We start from the raw sequence: 21,731 nt of genomic DNA on the forward strand, positions 1-21,731 counted from the left end.
GCATGGTTAATAATGCATAAACATGCCACCGATGTGCCATGCTTCCAGTAAATGGAAACAGTTGTTTCTTCATACCTTGCAAAATAGACCTTATTTACTTGAAGCCATCCTTGTAAATTTAGCAATTGCTCTCAATGCAACACCGTGATGGCTGTGGGGTATTTTGTGGATGTTTCCAAAGTACAGCACTTCTTCTTGGAGCTGTATTGCTCTCTCTGCTCTCTTGTGTTGGAACTCACTTGCTTAAGTGGGTTACCATAGCTTTCTTCTGTGTAGAACGTGCTGAATAAAATGCCAGTTCAGTTATATCCTTATTAACAGGATCTGAAATAAATCTCCAGTCCTGTGTCTTCTCTTACACCCTCAGTGGGGTAAAACCACATTGAAAACCAGCATCAACAAAAATAAAACTTCATGGCTTTCTTTTTATTGCAATTATCACTGGAATAACAGAGCAGCATCATGAGAGGGAGAGGCAGACCTCTTAGCAAGAAGCAAGGCATTTGCTTAGACGTAATGATTTCAAGGGCTGTTTTCTGGAAATACTATATGCAAACACTAAATAGACTGTAGACAACTTTTTTTCCAATAACTTGAAAATTCTAAAGCAATAAAATTCAGCTGTCAGAGGTTCACCTTGTTATTTATTTGGGAACCGGCTGACTCATGTCCCCAGTGTTTAAACCATTTTAATTGTATGAGGTGGATTGTAAAAGGTTTCACTATTTTCAAGTTTTGTCATCTATATACCATTTCTTCTGCTCACTCATATTTTAGTCCATGTCATTTTACAGAATTACTGTATTTACATTTTAAAGAGGATTAGCAGATTAAAAGATGTTTTCATGTTTTATTGATAATGTCAGAGTAATTTCCACTTTCCTAGTGGTAGCTTGTAGCTCTGTCAAAACACAGTCTGTGGAGGCACTGAATGAAATTAAATGTAACCGTGCTTAAAGGCAATGGCCAAAAATACAGTTTTGGCAATTAATTAGGAACTTGATTACTCATGGGAACTTGAGTAATTGTTAGTGGATACATGGAAAAAGGAGTAAGACCAGAGGAGTACTGAGACTGAGCTCACCGAAAGGTGAGCTTTTGTCACTGTATTCCTCAAACAGCTTCACCAGAAGAGGTATTGCTGTAGAAGAGAATATTATTACAACCACCTCTAGTGTGCAGAATGAATGCAAACATTAGGCACTTCTCATCTATATCTGTGTTGGCACTGATCAACCGAAAGTTGACAGATCATGCTTGCAGCCTAAAAATCATTGTTGCAAAAATGAATTTTTTTTCAGGAAATGGTTGAGGATGGTCACAGCTTCCAAACAACTACCAAAAACTGAACCCAAACTCAACACCTGCAAAATTCCTCCTTCAGCAAATTTAACTGGTGATTCATCAATAGAGATCTCAGGTGGGGGAAAAATGGGAACTGAACTCCAGGATGCTGTTGGAAGTGAAAGTACAAAAGAGTTAAATCGCTTCCGACAGTTAGTGAGCATTTTGTAATGGTTTCTCTCCTCTAGCCCCTAAGGCCTTGTCCTTGCTGTCCAAAGTGAGTACAAGCACTTTTCTAGGAACAAGTTAGGATGTGCCGTTCCTCAGGAGGGCGAGGAAGGCGGTGCTCGCTTCCCGAGGGCACTGGTAGTGACCCAAGCCATGTCCTGGCTGCAGGGCGGCCCCAGCATCATGGCGGCCCTGGCCTAAGCGACATGGCGGCCATGACCCACTGCCATGTCAGACAACCTTCGCAGGCCAGCTTCTTATATTGGGCTGCCACTGCTCTGCAGCCATGGCAAATAAAACTTTATTTGGGGTTAAAAGGTGAAGGAAGATTTTAAGACTAAATTCAAGTGAGGATTCCAGGCTGCAGGACAGAGCCTTTCCTCCTGTGTGCAGTTTGTCCTCGGTGCCTCTCATGGCATTTCACCAAGGGACTGAGCACTGCTAACCTCCCCTTTCTCTGCCCTTTGCTTTGTAATGTAGAATGAGGTTGTTCAGGAGACAGGAGGCTAAGATGGGGATAGAAAGCCAATATCCTGAGCCCAGCTGCGCTGCCTTGTTGTTTCCCTCATCTGCCCTCCAAGACAGGCTGCTAAGGAAAACCCTTCCTGAAGGAAGCATTTCACCTCTTTGGATGATATATCTTTTTGCCAATGAAGTCTTGTTTCTTTGGAAAATAGCCTGGAATGTGATATTTAGAGATGTTAAGAATTCTTAGCTGAAGCATGCGTGCAGGGTGTGCATACTCTTCCATGGGCAATCTCCAAGTAAGGAAGTCACAGGAAAAGGAAACTTGGAAGAAATTTCCTTAGTGTTCCTTCTAATATATCTATCCCTTCGTAACATAAATGAAATCCCCAGATGATATTTCCAGTAGAAACTGATTAAAGTTCTTGCTGAATCTTGAGCTGCTGTATACCCTTCCTGTCTGTGTGCAATGGCTATAAATGGGATGAATCCTAACTGTTGTCTGCTGAAGGAACTGCCTTGGGTACGGGAGTACTGCAGAACAAGCTGTTCGCCACCAGAATCTTTCTTTAGAGTCATGTCCCAGGCCTGGGGAGAGGATTGTGTTGCATATTGGTTGGTGTAGAACAAAAACTCCTTTTAAAAAAAGAAATCAGTGTTATGCAACAAAATCTGTAATTCCAAGACATCTATGAACAGAAAAATAGAGCGATGGTTGCTACAGAAGTTACTTCAGTGTAGGCTCTTATCTCTGAATTACGTCTCCAACGTACTGCATAGAAACTTAAAAAAAAACTACTTTCAGTTTAATGAGCTCCTTTGAAAAAAAGAAAAAAAAAAGTCTTTTGTTGCCAATGAAGTGAATGTGTTTGTACCAGTTAGAAGTAATAATTGAATCAAGATATATGCAGATAAAAAAGCAATGCGAATGCATGTACGGGCATTGCACACCTTATAAAAGGACAGATTCCCATCCTTAGCTTAGTTTCTTTCCTGGTGAGTTGAGGCATCAATAGAGAAAGATACTGATCCACTTACGGGTGGCAGTGTTGTGACTTTAATTATTAAAGAATTATTGCTCTGATTTTTTTCACTCAAGTAGAACTTGGGAAAATAGAGGAGTGTAAATGCTTCAGTGATGGCAGATTAAAAATTGTTTTATTAGTTTTAACGAAGATCAGTATTGTCAAGGTTTTTAATAAGTATAAATATAAGGCTGCATGGAAACAAATCTATCTGAAATTTTATTTCAGAAATGCCTGCGATTTGAATTCACATAATGGTGAAGGGATGGGAACAGAAATACTAAAAAGGATCATTTAGATCAACTATGATCTATCTAAGACATACATGCATGAGTGAGTTTCAGTCAAGGGCAGGAACAGATTGTGACTGATGTTACTTGATGAAACATGTATTACAGTGCCTGTACTGCAAAACTCTTTACCTGCACACATTGAACACAGAAAGCTTTTGTGTTTTGCCTGTTAAATTATATTGAACTATTAGCTTAAACTACTAGGAAAAAAAGAAAATCAACTTTCAAGTAATATTTTGTATTTGGGTGAAAGGCATTTGTTAAAAAGTATTCTTCTTCAAATACGTTGCTCTGATTGTAAAAGATCTCCTTCCATAACGTTTTCAAAAGGTGTCTTTTTATCTTTAGATTCCAGCTGTTACCTTTTAGCTGTTACTAAACAGGTAAAACATGGTGTGTTTAAGGTATTTTGATCTTTCAAGGAATTGTATTTACCTTTTTTTTTCCTTTTTCTTCTCCAACTCTATTTCTGTAGGAAGAATCTTAAATCGTTTCTCAAAAGATATTGGCCATCTGGATGACTTGCTTCCATTGACGTTTTTGGACTTTGTGCAGGTAATTCAGTTGCTTCTGCACTGCATTCTGAATTTAGACTCCTGTAAGCTTTGCTGAAAATCAGCTATTTGTCACAGATGTAGTTTAGTTTAAGGAAAGTGCTTGTTTGTGAAAGAAAGGTGCGGTTGAAATTTAATGTGTCAGTAAAAAGCTAACATGAGTAATAACTGGCAGGTAGGAGTGGCTATACACAGCTTGCTATTATGTCAAGATTTCAGTTCATAGTAGCTACATGCTTGGTAAATTGCTCCTGATTTGCCTCCAAGCAATCTGGCAAGCTTATTGCTGTTATAAGAAATATGTCCATAGTAAAGAAACAATCAACTCACATGAAAAGATAGCACAGATTAACCTAATTATGTGTCTACTTCCACAAAGAATCAAATGCTTACCACACCATTTTGGATTAAAATAGGTGTGGCTATTTACAAAGAAAAGATTAGTAGTAATAGTGTGAATATAATAGCCTTAATAGGAACAAGTGAAATAAGTTGCTGCAGACAAAAAAGATGGACAAAGCACTGAGATTTCAATGATGATGAAAGGATAAAGGATTATATATGACACCAAGGTAGTTTTACTGTTGCCGTAACTATTAATCCTCCTTATAAAATTCTGCAGAAAGCTGCAAGAAAAAAAGAAAAGATCATAATGTATCAAAGTAACATGAATCACAGAGTACACAGAATCGTAGAGGCTAGAGAAAGAAATGACTTAGAGGATCATCTGGATCCACGTAGTCGATCAGACCTGTAATGCTCCAGTCAGAAATGTTTCTTAAGGCGCTATTGCTAACTTTGCTTCATCTATTAGAGATAACTTAATCAGGATTTCGACCTTGTTTTTGATGTTTTTAAACTGAAACCAAAGGCATTTTAGGTTTCTTAAAAGCACCTTAATGACATTGCTAATTCTGAACTCTAGACGGGGGGGAGGAGAAGAAGGTTCCAAAGAGTTAGTAAAAAGACACTTCTTAAGATAAACTCTTTTTCCTAGTTTAGTAAAGCTCTTAAAATTGAAGTATGTGTTTTTCAAAGCTTTACAAGTGCCACATACCATTAGGGGGAAGAAAGGAAGGTGATGTATTTTACCTACCAATTGAGGCAAGTGCTGTTTTTTTGTTGGTTTTGTTGCTTTTTTTTTTTTGCCTCCCCCCTCCCCCCCCTTTTTTTTTTGCGAGTTAGGGAGTTGCTTATAGCAAATATTAAGACCTTGAATTTCCATTTTTAAGGCCCTGATAAATTATTTCCTGAAAGTAAAATATAAACATCTTTTTATAATATACTACTCATTTTTTACTGTTTTCAGAGATTCCAAATTTTCTTCAGTCTTATTAACTATCCTGTATTAGACAGAATATTGTACTTTATTTCAGCTCTCTTTGGACAATACGTATATGTCTTTCATTTTGTCTGGAAGTTCAGGCTGTTACGCAATCCTTACCCTCTTCTCTTTACACAGGGGTTGTATCCACAAAGTCAAAACCATTTCTTCTGTGTAAAGGCCCTTTTCTATTAGACTAAGCAATGCAGAGGGGTTGGTGTTTGCACAGGTTTGTCGTCTTTATAGAAGACTGGATAATGTACGTTCTACATACCGCTCTTGGCCAGAGCATCCTCTGGGTCCTGAAATCTTGAGATAAAATGATTAACCCTTTTTCCTTAGTTCTGTGCGTTTATAATAATGTAATAACGTGAGAGTTGTGTTGCAGCCCACTTGCATGGTGTTTTTATTGCAAGAAACTGAGTGGGTGTTTTGCATGCCCTGTCATGTGGTTTAAAGGCATGTGGGGTTGTCTGAGGATGCAAAATTTGCTGGGAAAATGTTAGAGAACTGTGTAAGCAGAGGGAGACAAAATTGGTGTGGTCTTGTCCATACTTCCTTTTGGGAGCAGACCCTGAAGCAAATTGTCTTGAGAACCACACACTGTTTTTTGTTTTCTGAGAGAACCAGCTGCTTTGTTCCAGGAGCAAGCTGGGGAAGGACGTAACCTGTGTGCGTGGTACACGAGCAGAGGACCAAATAGTCTACAACTGAATTGGAAAGCCTAGCAATTTGACCAGTGTACACATACTCTAGGCAGTATATGATTACCAAAACTTAACTGATGTGGGATAGAAGAGTGAAGGCTGTTACTGTGAATGTGATTGTTTTCTTCTTTCAAGCTCATACTGTAAACTGCATTTCCCCTCATGCTGGTTACTTTGTACATTTCTTTTAACTACGCTATTTAAAAAATTGTCAGGAACAAAAAAAAAGTCAAAATATTTTGTTAAAATACGAAAGCTTGTGTTTTAAGTGGTAAGTTTTCTTTTTTAAAAGATGTTGTATGTCCAGTATGCTCCAATAGTGCTCTGTACTCAGAGTTGCCTGTACTCTTTGGCATCAGGGAGGAAAACTTAGGAACTTGCTGTTGTTTAGTAATAGGCTGCTATCCATAAGACAAAAGCACTTCCTTCTTGGCAGGTTTTTGAAAACTTATAATTCTTGATCAGTCAGCTTGTTGATTAGTTGATGCCTTTTGAAATTCGATAGCAAAGATATAACATTTATTTCTGAAGAAGCACAGATCTCTACAAAGGATAACTGTTATCAATTATGATAGAGATCTTTTGTCGGTTGTTTTGTTTGCAGGTGTCTTTTATAAGACCTCCTATAATCCCTTCAGGAAAAAATATTTTCTCCTTTCTAAAAACAGTATTAGCTAAATATAAAAGCTCTGATCCCAGCCATTGTTGTTGATTCTCTGAGAGACATTTCCCAACATTCATTGTTTAAATGGTTGTCAGGAGGAATCAAGTGAAACTTCATAAACAATGCAGTAACTGGTTCATCTTACTTTGTGTGTAGAAGCTTTTCTTGAGCGGATTTGCATCGAAGAAGTGGTCCTTTTTCTGAGTTATTGCTAAGACCATTGTGAAGCTTTCCAGCCTTTTACTATATTAGCAAGTGTGTGTATCATTTCTGCACAAATAAACACAATGTGATTGGGCACTCAAAAACTGCAATATGAGCCCCTTTAAATACCTATAAATTAATAATTAAAATCTATTGGTTTTGAGAATTTCATAATTACATTCAGTACAGATTTTAAGGCAATGCTAGAAATTGATAATGTTCTTTTTGAGTCCCTAATAAGATTTATACACTGCACTACAGTCATAATGAGCATGATTAGTCTGGACAGCTATACTGGATGAAAATTAATTCCTTAAAGTAAAAGAATCAAATTTTTACATTTTCCATTGGATGAAGAAGAAACAGTCAGTTATGTTCAAGACAGTGGATAGTTACTGTATGCCTAGTTGTTAAAGCAAAACTAGAAGGTTGGTGGCAAGCTCAAAAATGCATCATAGGTCTTGTGTATTTTTCTGAAAACCTGGTTAGATTTTGTGGAACTGCTGCTTTGCAATAGCTCCCAAACTAGCAACTCCCACTCTGTCTAGAGTTTCCTTCCGTCCTTTCTTCCTTAGGTTTTAGGTTCACTAAAATATAGCGTACCTGTTTTTGGAGACACTGAGGGAAATAGATCCTTGCTAGGAGGAGGCAGTCACTCTTTCATCTTGGGAATTTAACAGCTTATGAGAAATGTCATGTTAGTGCAGTTGACTATCTATTTGTAGAAATTACTGCATCTGTAAGATTTATAAATCAAAAAGAAGTCTCTTTTATAAGAACATATTTATGGATATATTTAACTATGTGGCTGTTGAACAGAGCTCAGTGGGTAGCAGCTAAAAAAGAAACTGAAAAGAAACCAAGTGTAAGTTATACACTTCAGCTGAGATACCTTAAATTGTAAATTTACAGCCCAGTTCAGAGCTGATTAAATTAAAAAATAAACAGTCCTCAGTCCTGCAAATGGTCTAAATGAGCCTGTCTTACCTTCTAGAAGCTCTTCTGTGTGAAAAATGAAAAGCAATGTTGTGTTCTCTACAATGCTTACTGTTTTACTAAATACAGCACTAAATATGTTTGTAAAATCAGATTTTAATTAAGGTTTTGTAGGTTGTTTCTCAGATAATCAAAGAGCTGAATGAACTTGTTTGGCAGTGGTGGTGTATTTTTGCTGGTGAGCTTGCATATTTTTAATCCCTTGCTTTAGTACTGTTAACCTCCTTAGCCTCAGTTCCCCTTTTTCCTATTCTGAGTTACCTATTTTGACATATCTTAAATCTCTTCAGGTATGTGTCTACTTGTATAAATGCCATTACAGTGCTTTCAAACCTTCTAAGAGGATTTAAACAACTACTTCATTTAGACCTATATGCTATATTTATATATTTATTAGCTTAATCAGAGGGCAGGCCTGACAACAGCCTCAAAGTGCTACCCAAATATAACTAATAGCAGAAATGCTTTCTTTGGTTGATAGGAACTTGAGCATCCTATAAATAAGTTCAAAGGGACCTAAGGAAATCAGGTGCCATTTGAGATGACTGGGAATTTGTTAACTAATTTTCTTAGGCTCCTCTGAAAATACCAGCTGATGTACTCAGTGTTTTAACCAGTTGTTTTTCCTCCTCCTGCCTGTTGATATGGACTTCACTGATAGGTATGGGGCTTGTAGTTTGAAATACCAGTTAAAATGCACAGCAACATCTAACTCAGTGCAGCATTAATAAAACACACTGTGCTAGCTTGAGAGAATATCTATCAAGGAAGAGGATAAAAGAATTTCATGATAAAGTATTAGGAATCAGGAATCCAGTCCATTCAATAGTATTTTATGCACGTTAGCCCAGATATTCCTAAGTGGCTGGTATTGCGGGTGCTACATATGTGAGGGCTCATCAAAGGCTTGTTTTCAGTACCTGACTCACACTTTGATTTGAGGTAGATTTGTAGAGGCTTAACGTCTTTGAAATGGGGTCTCAAGGTGATGGAGGATGAGCACACAAAGTGATATGCTGCTAGTTGGAAATTGTATCTATAAACTGACAGAATATATATAGGATGCTGAAGTGTATTCCAGTGCTGAAGTGTATTCTTCTTTTCTGTTAATTATAATGATAAATTTTAAAGGGTGTCTTTTTTCCCCCGTACCTTCTCGTCCTTTTAATTCTTCAGTGATCTCATTACCTTTTAACAGAGTTGATTTTCTGCTTTAGTTTCTAGTGAATTTAAGTAACTTCATGCAATGGCCCCTTCACTTTGATTTCTTCCCGTGTTGGTCTGAGGGGGGGGAAAATCATGATTTGTTTTGTTTCTGGAGAACACTGTGAACATGTGAACTATCTGCAGCTGCCCTTGGAAAAGGGCAGTGATTTATTGAGGAAAACTGAATTGCAAAACCTTTTTCCTCCCCAAAATCAACAGCTTGACTGCGTTTAAATAACTGACTTTTCATATCCTTTCATCACACACAAAGACCTAATCCTGAGACTACTTGAGCCACCGATGTAGGCTGTGGCTGAGACCACCACTGAATGTGCCGTTCCCTTCTCACCACACACAAAACACATTGACTGCAGCTTTATGAAGTGAAAATGCTGAAGAAAAGGAAAATGTGAAGGAGGTGTCCACAGTCATTTATTTAAAAAAAAATAAAATAAAAGGAGGAAAAAAAAAAAAGAAAGCTGCTGCATCTGGATATTAGGAACAAAAAGTGCCTCAGACTGGAATAATAGCTTGGGTCACTTGGTTTCGTATGTGCAAAAGAGTGGAACTGCCGTTGCTTGTTTCAGTACCGCTGACCCCTGCATTTTATTGTGTGAAGATGTCAGGGAAAGTGTGTAGAAGGAATTCCAGTATCTTTTAGTTTAACAATGACTTTGTTATTTTGTGATTCCTGTGAGGGGTAGGGACTCTTTTTAATTTTTTTTTTTCAGTTTAGTGAAGTTTGTACGTATGTATGTGCAAGATGGTTTCAAGAGATGCTTGTGTTTGTTAAAGAATAGTTGTAGCTGTACGTTCCCAAGATGCATATTACAGCATCTGCTAGTATATAATGAAAAGCCAATTAAAACTGAAAGAAAAATAGGGCTTTTTTTTTTTCATTGGTTGGTTTTAAACTCTAATTTGAGAGAAGATTGAAATGATCGTTGTAAAAAAAAAAAAAAAAAAAAACTAGTTTCTAGTATAGTCACTTGAAACTTGTATGTACTTTCAATTTTGCCTTTTTTTTCCATTGAATTCAAAAGGGATTATTTTAGAAACAAAACAAAAAAACCTGTCTATCACGCCCACCCTGTCATCATCCATCCCTCCCCCCTTCCCAAAAAAAGGGGTGGGAGAGGCTTGGGTTGCACTTGTGTCTCCAGGCCCAACCTGCAGGAGCTGTGAGTGTGGCATAGACACTTGTCTAAATAATGCAGTTCTTTATTGACCTTTTGCTCCTCTGTCATTGAATGCCTCGATTGTTAAATCCCAGTAGCCAATTAGTCTTCTTGATGGCGACCAGCGGTGGAGATAATCTATGCCAAAGCTATGGCTGGTCTTTACTCTGGGCCTGTCATCATATACCTTTGAATTTAAGGATGTCTTGCATCATATGAGCTGCGTATGTACTCGCGTCGTTCATATGTGTATAAGATAAGGCACGTAAAGTCCGGAGTCACTGCTAATAGTTAAATTCCTGTTTACATGGACCTCAATTTTTCTCAGGAAGGCTAAAGATCTGTTTTCACACAATCATGTGTAATCCATCCCAATCCTTTTCCTCACCCCATTTTTTTCCTGTTTACATGGGTGCATAGAATTTTTTATAAAAATTGACGTGTATCTCGTTTTCCACATAGTATGTCAAGCCAATGGTTATCACTGCAGTAACAAAGCTACTTACTGTGGGAACATAATGTAACTTTTTAAGTATTTTAGGGTTTATATTTATGTAGTATGGGCTGTACTAACAAAATTGGAAGATGTAACCCCATATTTAACATAAGAGGATAAAATAATATTGAAAAATGTGATTCCACTACCTTTTTGTCATCTTGCTTCCTTGTGTGTCCTTTACTGCTATTCTCTTTTTCTTGTTCATCTTCTCTCTTTTATTTTTATTTTTTATACTTAATTTGAATGGCAGATATAGGTATTACTTCTGTTACTGGGCTATTGCTTTCTTTTTTTCGATGAAATGTGGAATAGTGACGTTCTCAATATAGGACTTCTCAGAAAAATAAAGCCAGCTTTCACTTACTGGAATTCTGTGTTCTTTGTCTAGGGCATACAAGTCTTGCAAGATGCAGTCTTCCTCTTAATGTACCTAAAATTTTCTGCAGGTTGTGACTTAGCGATAGAAAGACAAAAATGTAGTTTTTCTTACGATATTTTGGTATGTCTGACTGAAACCACTACATATAAAATTTTGATCAGGTTTAAATCAGCTCTTCTCCATTTGACTTCTCTGTGTTCTTTATAGGATTGCTCTCAATTACATTCTCAGCTCCTAGAAAGCTGTAGAGTTGTATGGAAGTCTGCTAACGTGCCCCAGCTCTGTGTAATCTGGAATTTTCTCCCCTTTTGGTTAAGGTGTAATTTGTAAGAATTTCAGAGAGAGATTCAGTTTGTCTTTGTATGTGTTGGAAGTTTTTTTTGTTTGTTTGCTTTTCTTACTATGAAAGACAGTGAAGAAGTGCTCTGATATAAGTGAACTTTTTCTTTTTGGTTCAACTTTTCCTTTTGGTGCCCGAGAGGGGATTTTTATTATTATTTATATATGTTTACCTGACTTTTTAAGCGTTATTGTAACCTTTCGCATCCCCAGCTCAAACTGATTGTTATTTTTAAAGACTTATGAAGATCATTAACATTTCTAACACTTCACAGTAGCTAGAAATCTTTTAATTCTGCTGTCAGTCATAGAGTGTAACAATCCTGTTCCAAATGGTGATAAGTACAAATCTTCTAGATTGCCTGAAACTACTGATATGCTATAGATAGGATGTGTGTGCTTACAAACAAAGTAGGATTTTACTGTTTGGCAAAAGGACTGGCGATTTTACTTTTGATTCAAGAGGATAGGGGAAACTTTGAGGTAATTTGAATTATTAAGCCATATAACCGGTGCGTGTGTTAAATCAGGGTGCATATTTATGCCCAAAACAAACATGTGGGACAAAGAATTATCTTCAGCAAAAAAGAGTGCATCTCATAAAAATGTGCTGCCAGGGTTATGTGTACATCGCATGCAGAATATAAGAACTGTTTTCATGCTTTTCGTGAGATCCGATGCTGATACTGTGGCTGGCTGGGGAGCTCTTCTACATCCGATTTGAAAATCCAGATGAGTTCCTTCTTCAAAAGACAGTGGCTGCAGCGTGGGCAGTTTCATACAGCAGAAGAGGAGAGTTCACTGGGGAACTGAGAATGTCAAATCTCCTTGGGAAGCTTATAGCTCTTTGTCTTACATTTACATTACAAGCTTTGTATCACTTATAATTTTTGATTAATTTGGATTGCACTCTTGAAATTGTAAAATTCGGTGTGTGGGGATAAACTCTTTCAAGGGCTAGATGATGGCCGTTCCCAAACAGTGGAAGAATAGGGTGCTGAGTGCATTATCTTCCACAGTCATTTTCCATCTTCCTTTCTTTTTTTTTCCTTTTTTTTTTCACACTGGGTTTTGAAATCAGTCTAATGTTTAAACAATCAGAGCTCTTTTTATAAAAGTCACTCCTTTCATTCTAAAATAAAGGTTTTTGATCTTCCCTTCTGAAACTGAGAATGTGCTGGCTTTGGTACCTGATCAAATTGTCCATTCTTCAGTTCAGCATAACATAACATGAGAAAAAAATCCACTTGTCTTGCTGATAGAAGTCTGCATTTGAGGGTCAGACCTGGTATCAGTTGTTTGCTCTGGTATGTATGCGTGGATGGTTTGTAATGAATAAACTCATAAAAGGTCATTTTACTTGCTTACGTGCACCTGTAGAGAATGGCTGAACTGGATGAAACGTGTGGTGGTATGCAGGTGAGTTACAGGTGAGTGGGTGATGGACATGTCAGGCCACTGTTGGGCATCCTAGCACCAAGGGACTGCAAAACAGCATATAGTTCTTCAGAATTATGAATCAAGAGTTTATTCTGAATAGGAAAGTAGTGTTACTATTAATAACAGCGCTACTGGAGTTGCAAAGCTCTGGGAAATTTGGGGGAGGGGGGGAAAGGATGGGCTAAAAAGCATTTTTTGCATCTCTGCTGGGAAGGGGAGTAACCAGAGAAGAACAGAAGGTAGTGTATTTTAGATAGCAAGAACAAACAGTAAAATGCTTAAAAGCTTGTAACTGATGTCAGGCTGAAGGACTGTGTTACTGAAGAACTGATATTCTTTATAACAGGAGAGCCCGCAGTTCAAATGTAACAGAAAGCTTTTAAAATTGCTGAGATTGAATTGAACTGACTTCTGGCCAAACAATTAGACTTGGCTGAGCAGGAAAGGTCACAAAGTTGAAAATGAGGTGTTCTTAGGGAGGGTGGGGGCTGCTCTGGCATTAAGGGCAAGAGGCCTGGGGCGGAAAAGTCCATATAGCTTAAAGCCAGAGTTGCAAAACTGCAACATACGGAGCAGCTGCATTTGTGGTAAGCAAAATTTTGCCAGACATTTGGAAGAACTGGGGAAAAATATGCACAGTAGAGACAAACAGGTTACACTAATGTCATCATTGGCTCAGAGGAATCCCTTTCAGGGGCGGTGGATAGTATTTTAGCAAATAAGTGAAGGGACTATCACATAAGAATGCTAAGTAATGCTGATGGCCTGTCTTGATCAGTGTTCGTTCTCCAGCAGTGGCAATAGGAGATGTTACCTGGGGAGGCCATGGGAGCCTGACTGCTTTCTGTGGTCCTTTCCCTTTTAATACCCCAGTATCCGCCGTTTTGTGATGGTGGTGTCAAATTGTCCTTTTTGTATCTGCTTTTTTGCAGCATTTTGTATTGGCTGTGAGATCTGCCTCCTATAATCTGTTGTTCTGAAAGCAGTGAAGTATTTATTGAATTTTGATTTTATTCTCAAAAAAAAAAAAGACTGAAAGAAAACCCACTTTTAGAGGGGTTGTAAGCAGAATAAGACCAAGGACAAATATTGGTCAGTCAGTCTTTGCTGATAAAAGACTAAACATAAGAGTAAGAATGAAGTAGGAAATGCACCATGTGTAGTAGTACTAATGAGAAACATACCCGTTGCTGAATGAAACGTTTTGATTTCGTCAGGGATCTGATATGCTTAGTGGAGCTGTGTTGGACTAGCATAGCTGGGGAAGAGTTTTAGAAGTGCCTTCAAAGAGGTAGTAGAGAGGTAGAGAAATTGCCCAACCATTTCTTAATTTCCTTTAAAAAATGCCACCCCTTTGGCAGCAGGGACTGGCAGAGGAGTTATAAAAGCACACTGGGAACCTCGGAGCAACTGCATCGCCCAGCAAAGTGACCACACACACGTGCTGGTGTTACTGGGGGAGCACGGGGTGTGTTAGACTCCTTGTTTACATACAGATCACAAAATCCCTAAGCTGATAGGGTGGAAAGGGATGTTTTCCGCTACCTGAGAAGAAGAGAGACGCTGGGAGGGTTGGCTGGTGTGAGGCATTTTTCTGTATTATTTTGGGCAGGTTCTGGCACGAGCTGTTGAGAAAACAAAGCATGTGTGTACGCGCGTCGTACACTCTCTCTGGTTACTGCTGTTTCCTCAAACGACCATGTGAAGTTGTGCTTGGCATCTGAGGTGTTCCGCAGGACGATATATTTGTCATGGTACAAAGGGCACTGTAGTATATTTCCTGAACAGGTCAGTATTGGAGAGGATGGCTTCCACGTGCAGTGGATATGAACAGGAACCACATGTAGAGATGCGTAAATAGGGGCTATGACTTTGGCTCCGATAAAAGCCTGTGTTTTCATGGAAAATCTCTGTTAGCTGGAACTGTTATTGCCATGGCCAAAGGGCCCTGACGACGAACTTCACACACGAGTGAAGATAATTTATTGTTAAAAGGAAAATAACCTCTATATGATGTAGGAATTTCATGCAAAGTTTTAAAGGACAAGTATGTTGAGTGTCACAAACTCCAGAGCTTGATTGTGCATGTGTTTCTAAAGCATCAGTACTTGGAAGTCTCAGACAGCGTATGGACGGTGTTTTTTGAGAGCTGGGGCTGAGACCTGCATGAGATCTTAGCACAAGGTGCCAGAAAACCTATTTTAACGTTTATAGTGGGGTGAAAGATTAGTGATGGTAGGATGCTGTTTAAATACAACAGAATGGTGGCAGTGCCAGTGTATTAAAGAAAACACCCTTTTCACTATAAGGTCACTTGTTAAACTTATTAAAGAACAATCGGACACAGTTCAACATGACCTCAAACATATTAAGGCTTCTCACTTACTGGCAAAATGCATTCCAAGTCAAATGAATAAGCATGTTGATGGCACAAAAAACATCTACCCTGAGGAGCTAAGTGTATGCTTGTTCACTTGGAAAAACAATGATCCAGAAAGGCTATCTCATAGAGACAAGAATAAAAAGAAGGTATTAGCATTAAAGATGTGATTGCTAATTTCAAACACATTTCCATGGTAAATCTGACAGACGTGTTCAGGCCATTTGCAGTGACATGGATTTAGTCACATAACCTCGTGGGCTTATTATTACTAACAGCAAGATTCTGAGGAGGAAAGAGCATCTTATACAAGATAACGTGAGCTTGCTGTTTTTGAAGCTTGTGGAGCTGGCAGTACTTAGCTCTTATGTTTTGTTTTTTTCTTTCAATCACTTTATCTGAAATTAAAATTTTAATTTCTTTCCAAGCTATGCCTTTTTCCCCACTTTCAGTGCTTTGGTTGTCTTGTCTTGTCTTTATATTCCCAAATCTTCTTGTGGATGTACGTTTTCCTAAGGTTAAATTAACGCTGACTGAGGGCTGTCATTCCTGTCGAGGATTCGTGTCACTCCACCGTGTCTGCGATGTCTTTCAAATGTTGGAGTTATATGCAACATTTTTCCTCCTCTACTCATAAGTCTTGCTTTTTCTAGACAAATCTCTTGCTGATGGTTTGATGCGAGCAATAATGTAAACAACCATATTTCTACCTTTTTTAATCAGTTTGGAAAGAAAAAACTTAGATTTTATTCAAAAGATAGTTTAAAGACAAGACAAGACTACACAATTGGTCACTTTATCTGAGTAAAACGAAGTAGGGCTGTTTATGTCCAAGGATTATTGTACAGAGGTAATGGGCTTCTGTGTGGATGTTTTCTGTTTTAGCAATAAAGAAGAAAAAAAATGTAAAAATCTACAGTGTGGTTAGATACGCTGTGCTGGATGCAGCTGGTCCAAGCTCTGATCTGCTCATTAGGATGTCTCCTCGCTGGGGAAGCTTGTCCTCCGGTGTGCCAGCACAGCCAACCGCGCACACAGTTGGGCTTGAACAGAGCTGCGTGACGATCGGTCCAAACAGTCTGGTTTGACAAAGCACATCCAAAACCAAACTAAAACCAAAAAAAAAGTGTTCAAGGAAAAGGAGAATGTCAGAACTGGATCAGGGATTGATTGTGCGTGCAGTTATTTGGCAGAGCCAATGAGGAAATAATTTTAGCCAGGGGAAGGGGAGGAGGAAGGGGATGCCAAGCGTGTACGGACAGAGTGGGGTTTTGTAGTTTCTTGGCCTGGCTTTGTTTCAGACAGCAGAGCCTGACTGAGAGTGCCCTACGTTAATGCAGTTAAGGCTGCTAACTCGAAATCCTGTTTATGAACAGTTGCTGTTATTAAATTAGTATGGCTTCCTGGCAGTGTGCATGGGCTGATAAATCCTTGGAAGTACATTTTAGGGTCCAGGGAAGAGGAGCTGGGGGGAGGTGTGTTTTGACTTCCACTTCAGTATTGATAAAAACCAGTGCTGGATCACTGCAGTTCTTGGGTGGGAATTAACAGCACGTTCAGTCATCAAAATTTAGGTGTCTGCCTGTTGGGCTGTAGATGCTTGGGCTGCAGTCAGAGGGCACCTGGTCGATACAGTTAGTTGAGTGTTTCTCCAGAGCCCACTGTTGGGTCACTAGGTGTCCACGTCAAGGTTAGCTCTATCACTTTGTAAACTTAGGTAAATGGGACAGGAGCTTAGCTGTGTAGCTCACATGTGGACCCCTACATTCAGGTTTCTGAGTCTCAAATCCCACCTCGTGGGCTCCACTTGTGTTTTTTCAAAGTCAAGCATGATATACTGAGCTCGGGGCATAGCTGGTACAGAATGGCAGTGATCTGTGGGTGGAAGGGTGGACGTTCTTCTGAGACAGCTTGAACTCTCCAAATTCTACCTGTGCATTTCAGTCTGTTGACTTTAATGAATGGCTCCAAATGGTTTGCAATTTATTGTAAGATTTCTATCATTAGCTAAATGGTGTAGTTTATGCAACAAAGGGAAAGGCTTATAGCTTGCGATTTGCAAATCTCATGTTTTTCCAGATTTGTATGGTTCTTTTCTTACTGTTTCATTACCTTGCGTTAAATGCTTTTTCTGTTGTGTGGTTGTTGTGCAGAAATACCTTGTTCTTCCTACAGCAAAACCTTTTTGAGACAGAAACTCCAGGATATCACTCAGAGTATCTGTAAGAGTTACAAATATCATCAGAAGATGAAGGGAGGGCATGTGTTTCACACATGAATGTGCTGATCAGAGCATTCACTTCCCCAGAGGCGTATAGGAGGCTATGCTTGCTCTGATGGAGGACTGCGGTAAGACAGGAGGTTTCTTGAGGAAAAATAAGCTACAGTGAATGGTGTGGTCGACCAAAGCGTGAGGAAAGCCTCTCAGGACTTCTGCAAGCAAGGCAATGACCCCAACAGAAACAGCACAGGCTTCTCTATATTCTCAGGATAAAGTATGTGGTCTAAGGACTGGTCCATGAGTGTGACATTCTTCTTTCTCCAGGGAAACTGAAGCAAATTTGAATGTGGACACATTTGGAAGCAAATTAATTAGTTTTTCCCTCGCATCCAGGCCTTTTCAGTCCTGGTAGCATCTGCATCTGTTGATTTTTGTGTAAGATGGTCCTGTTTCCAGTACCGCATAGACAGTTATAAAACGTAATTACTCAGCTCTTTTTTCTTTTTTTTTTAATTTGGCTATTGTTTTTTGCACAGTCGTTAAAAAATACTTTTAAATGCTGCAATTAAGAAATATGATAAAAGATGCTGGTTTTATAGGCTGTATTTCTTTGATGTAGGGAAATTTCCTATTGTGCTTAGCCTTTTGATTTTCAACCCTAAGCTGATTCTGCTAAAGGTCTAGATACCCAGCCCTGAGTGTTTCTTGCTGTGTAAACTGGCTACCTAGGTCACTGCTTGTCTCCAGAGAAGAGAGCGGTCTGACTGCTCGTGTTATCATTATCGTCAACCTGCTGATTTTCTTGGGTCCTCCTGCTAGCACACGGCGATTCTGCTAGAAGTTCAGCCGAAGAGGTTGGTTGTCTGTTGTGAAACTCAGGAACTAGAACCTTTGCCTTACCTCACACGGTAGCTGCATGATTACAGTCTGCAAATAGTTGTGTCTGGCTTTCAGACTGCTTCATTAAGAGTTAATTTATATGCAAGTTTGGTTTTCCAAAAAGCAACACACATGACTGATCCACCCTATCATAAATTTTTATAATGATAAGGTGGTGCAGGCTCATCTAAAATTCCTTCCAAAGGCGGTGTCAGATTTTTATTTTAGTCATCCTAACCATCTTTTCCTTCCCTGTATTTTCGTCGTAGCAAGGCTTTGTTTACATGAGCTGGATCCTAATAGTCCTACTCCCACCTCTACTGGCACTTCGCAACGTATTGTAGATTATTATCACTAAAACTTCAGTTTAGCACCTTTTTTTTTTTTTTTTAAGAAATGTTTTATTTTCCTCGTAATTCTTTTCCTTGAAGCAGCTTTCCTCGATGTTTCACTTTTTGTTTGTGGCTGATAGTGTGAGGAGGCAGAACAGAGACTGCTTTTCATGCCTGCCTAGGAATCAGACGGATTGACTCAGTACAGCAGAGGTTACTGAGGGAGAAGGGGAAGGCAGCAGACGTATAAACCAGATTTGGGAGTGAGTTGTCAGAGGGAAGGAACTGTCTTGGATCTCTCTTGAGGATGGAGTTGAAGGAGCCTTCAGAAATTAGGTAATGTGGATGGCTGAAAGGCTTGGCAGAGACAAAGAGTAATATTGGGGGAAGCAGTGGTCTAGACAGTAGAAAATTTGAAGGAGGTCAGGAATCTGCATTTCCCTTCTTATCCCGTCTTCACAATAAAACCAAAATAGCTCGTGGGGTTCTGGTGAATGCTGGAGAAGTAGAACGTGTAGGGAAGGGCTGACAGCAGCGATGCTGAGGAGTCAGGGTGCTTTGTTTTGCTCTGTGCTGACATAACCATTCGCGTAATTGATCCGAGTGAAATACCGTGCACTCTCACTGCCGCCTTACCTCTCCATGATGAAATCTAGGTAAAATGTTTGCAATCTACTCTGTGTATCTAGAAGGTCGAACAACATGATGCCATCGATAAGTTCGCCCACTGATGAGCAGTGGAGTAGTACAATACAGCTTCCTTCAGAGCTCCTGCCCCACACCTACCCTGTGGCTATTTTCCTTAATAGATTTATGGGACCCTGTAATGTGCTTTGAGGATCTATGACATGCGAGGCTGTTACGCTGATAAATCTTCTATCATGAGCTAAGATCTTGCCTAGAGCCTAAGACTTAAATTGTGCTGACTCATGCAGTTGTAATGCATAAGGTGTGTGGGTTTGCTCTTTGGTCAGGTGAAATTAGGGTAAAGTCGGAGAAACCTCGAGAAAGCACAAATGTAGGGGAAAAGGTTGTGCTCAGTTTTGGTTGTACAGGGTGTGGGGAGGCTACCAGAAGCGTAACAGGAAACACATTGTTTGATACGCAGTTCCACCTAAAGCATTTGAAAATCCAGGTAGCTCACTGCTATCCAGTCTGAGCTGTTTTGCTGCTTAACTTTTCCAACTTCATGCATCGGTAATGGGACAGAAGCCTGCAAGACACACGTTCTCAGGATACGATGGTCACTAATGCATTTTTGGCATCCAAAAGTCAAGCAAAGAGAAAATTCTGCTGGAATCCACTTAGGCATCATATGTGACGGTGAAGGCAGTGGCTTCTATACAGTCTTTAAAGAAGAGATGTTTTGGAAAATACTGACAGCTCTAAAAAAATGTGTTAATGAATATAATACGAGAATTTAGCATTGAGCTAGAATTTCTGTGGTCTGTTTTTTGTACAGGGCGGGTTTCTGTTTTGTGTGTTTCGTTGTGTGTTTGGTTTTTTTTGTTGTTGTTGTTGTTTTTTTTTCCTTTTTCCAGGAGCAAATAAGCACACCCCGATTTCAGTATGCCAGGAATCCCCGAGCTGGTGTCCTGAAAGGAATTCGTGCGCAGATACTGTTTTTTTCACAATATATTCAAACCAAAAGTTTGATGTGAAGGATGTGAAATGGTCTGCAGTGGTCTACATTTTTAACATAAAATTTGAAAAATTGGAAAAAAAAAAATTGAACAAAACAAAAATTGAAAAATTTGGACTGGGATCCACTGTCCTAAACAACGAAATTTCATTCCACCCTACATCTAGTTTTCTAAGAGTAAATTCAGGCCTAGCCCAGCCATCCATCTTGTACTCTTAAGCGAACCTGGTAGAACTAGCCTCTTGTGAAGCTTTTCATTGCAATGTTTGACATTTTCTTCTTATTTGTAACATTTCACAATACAGTCCTTTGGAAAGAGAAAATTCACTTTCTCTAATACCATGTTTTCTTCTAATATGAGGCATAGTTGTTTCTATTAAAGACTTACAAGTCTGTGTTGAAAGTCAGTCTTTCAGTTGTCAAGTCTTTTAACTGAAAGTCAGTCTTTCAACTGTCTTTCTTTTTACCTGGAGTAAAAACAATCACTGATTCATTCACAAGATAGCTTGGGTTCATCAAAGATGATTTGTCTATTCCATTAATTACTTTCTGTTTTGTTACAGCAGTCACAGAATAGTCCATACAGTGAGATGCTAATGTTCAGTCGATGAATTTTGTAAAGATGTTTCTTAAATAAAAAATAATTAATAAGAAAACCATAAACTGCACAATTAGTCTATGTATTACTGTAAATTCTTCAAGTTGCTTAAAACTAGATGTAGTTCATGTTACACAATGCATCCACTCTAAAATTTGGTAGTTTTGTTTAAAACATTTAAGTGTTTCAATAGTGTTAAACAGTTTTATACATGTTCTAAATTAAGTTCTTCTGGCAAATAATTTTTTTTTATTTTGTTTCTATTGTGTTGCAGACTCTCCTACAGATTTTTGGTGTGGTAGCTGTGGCTGTGGCAGTGATTCCTTGGATACTCATCCCCTTAATTCCGCTATTTATTCTTTTCATTTTTCTTCGACGATATTTCTTAGACACTTCAAGAGATATTAAACGTCTAGAATCCACAAGTATGTAGCTTGGTGGGACTTGATGTTAGTTTGAACCCTGCTTACTATTATGTGAAATGCTAGCATTTTATAGACAATCCATCAAAGATTCTTTTGTTATGAAAATAGCTTCCTTATTGCCTTTCTTCTCAACCAGTGAATTACATGCTTAACTCTTGTTTCATGTAATGATAAACCTTAGGTATGTCAGTTTAACAATCTATAAGTAAAGTTAGTTATGAGCATGCTAAGTCACTGGTCTTACATGCATATACTAATGGTGTGTCTGACGTAATCTGATTCTCGTGCCTGACTTTAACTTGAGTAGGTTAGGAACTATTAAGCATTACCAACAACAAACATGTTTGCCTCATGTCATTAATAAAGCTCAAAGAATTTCTTCAGTGACAGTAATTGTTAAAAATTGAAGACATTTTTATATAAATTAATTTGCCTGTCTGATTCTGACAGAGTAAGAGGACTTTGGTCG

At 38.7% G+C, this 21,731-nt stretch overlaps 1 protein-coding gene across 4 annotated transcripts in view; it reads left to right on the forward strand.

The window, feature by feature from the left end:
• Positions 1-21,731, forward strand: part of ABCC4 (ATP binding cassette subfamily C member 4) — a 150,524-nt gene that overhangs the window by 81,202 nt on the left and 47,591 nt on the right. For all 4 annotated transcript variants that reach the window (XM_040538662.1, XM_040538672.1, XM_040538681.1 and 1 more), the window contains 2 exons: positions 3,771-3,850; positions 21,112-21,262. In XM_040538662.1, the coding sequence (XP_040394596.1) occupies positions 3,771-3,850; positions 21,112-21,262 (231 nt within the window). The remainder of the gene's footprint in view (positions 1-3,770; positions 3,851-21,111; positions 21,263-21,731) is intronic.

This window comes from Cygnus olor, chromosome 1 (genome assembly GCF_009769625.2).
Source record: "Cygnus olor isolate bCygOlo1 chromosome 1, bCygOlo1.pri.v2, whole genome shotgun sequence".
In the NCBI taxonomy this organism is placed as follows: domain Eukaryota; kingdom Metazoa; phylum Chordata; class Aves; order Anseriformes; family Anatidae; genus Cygnus; species Cygnus olor.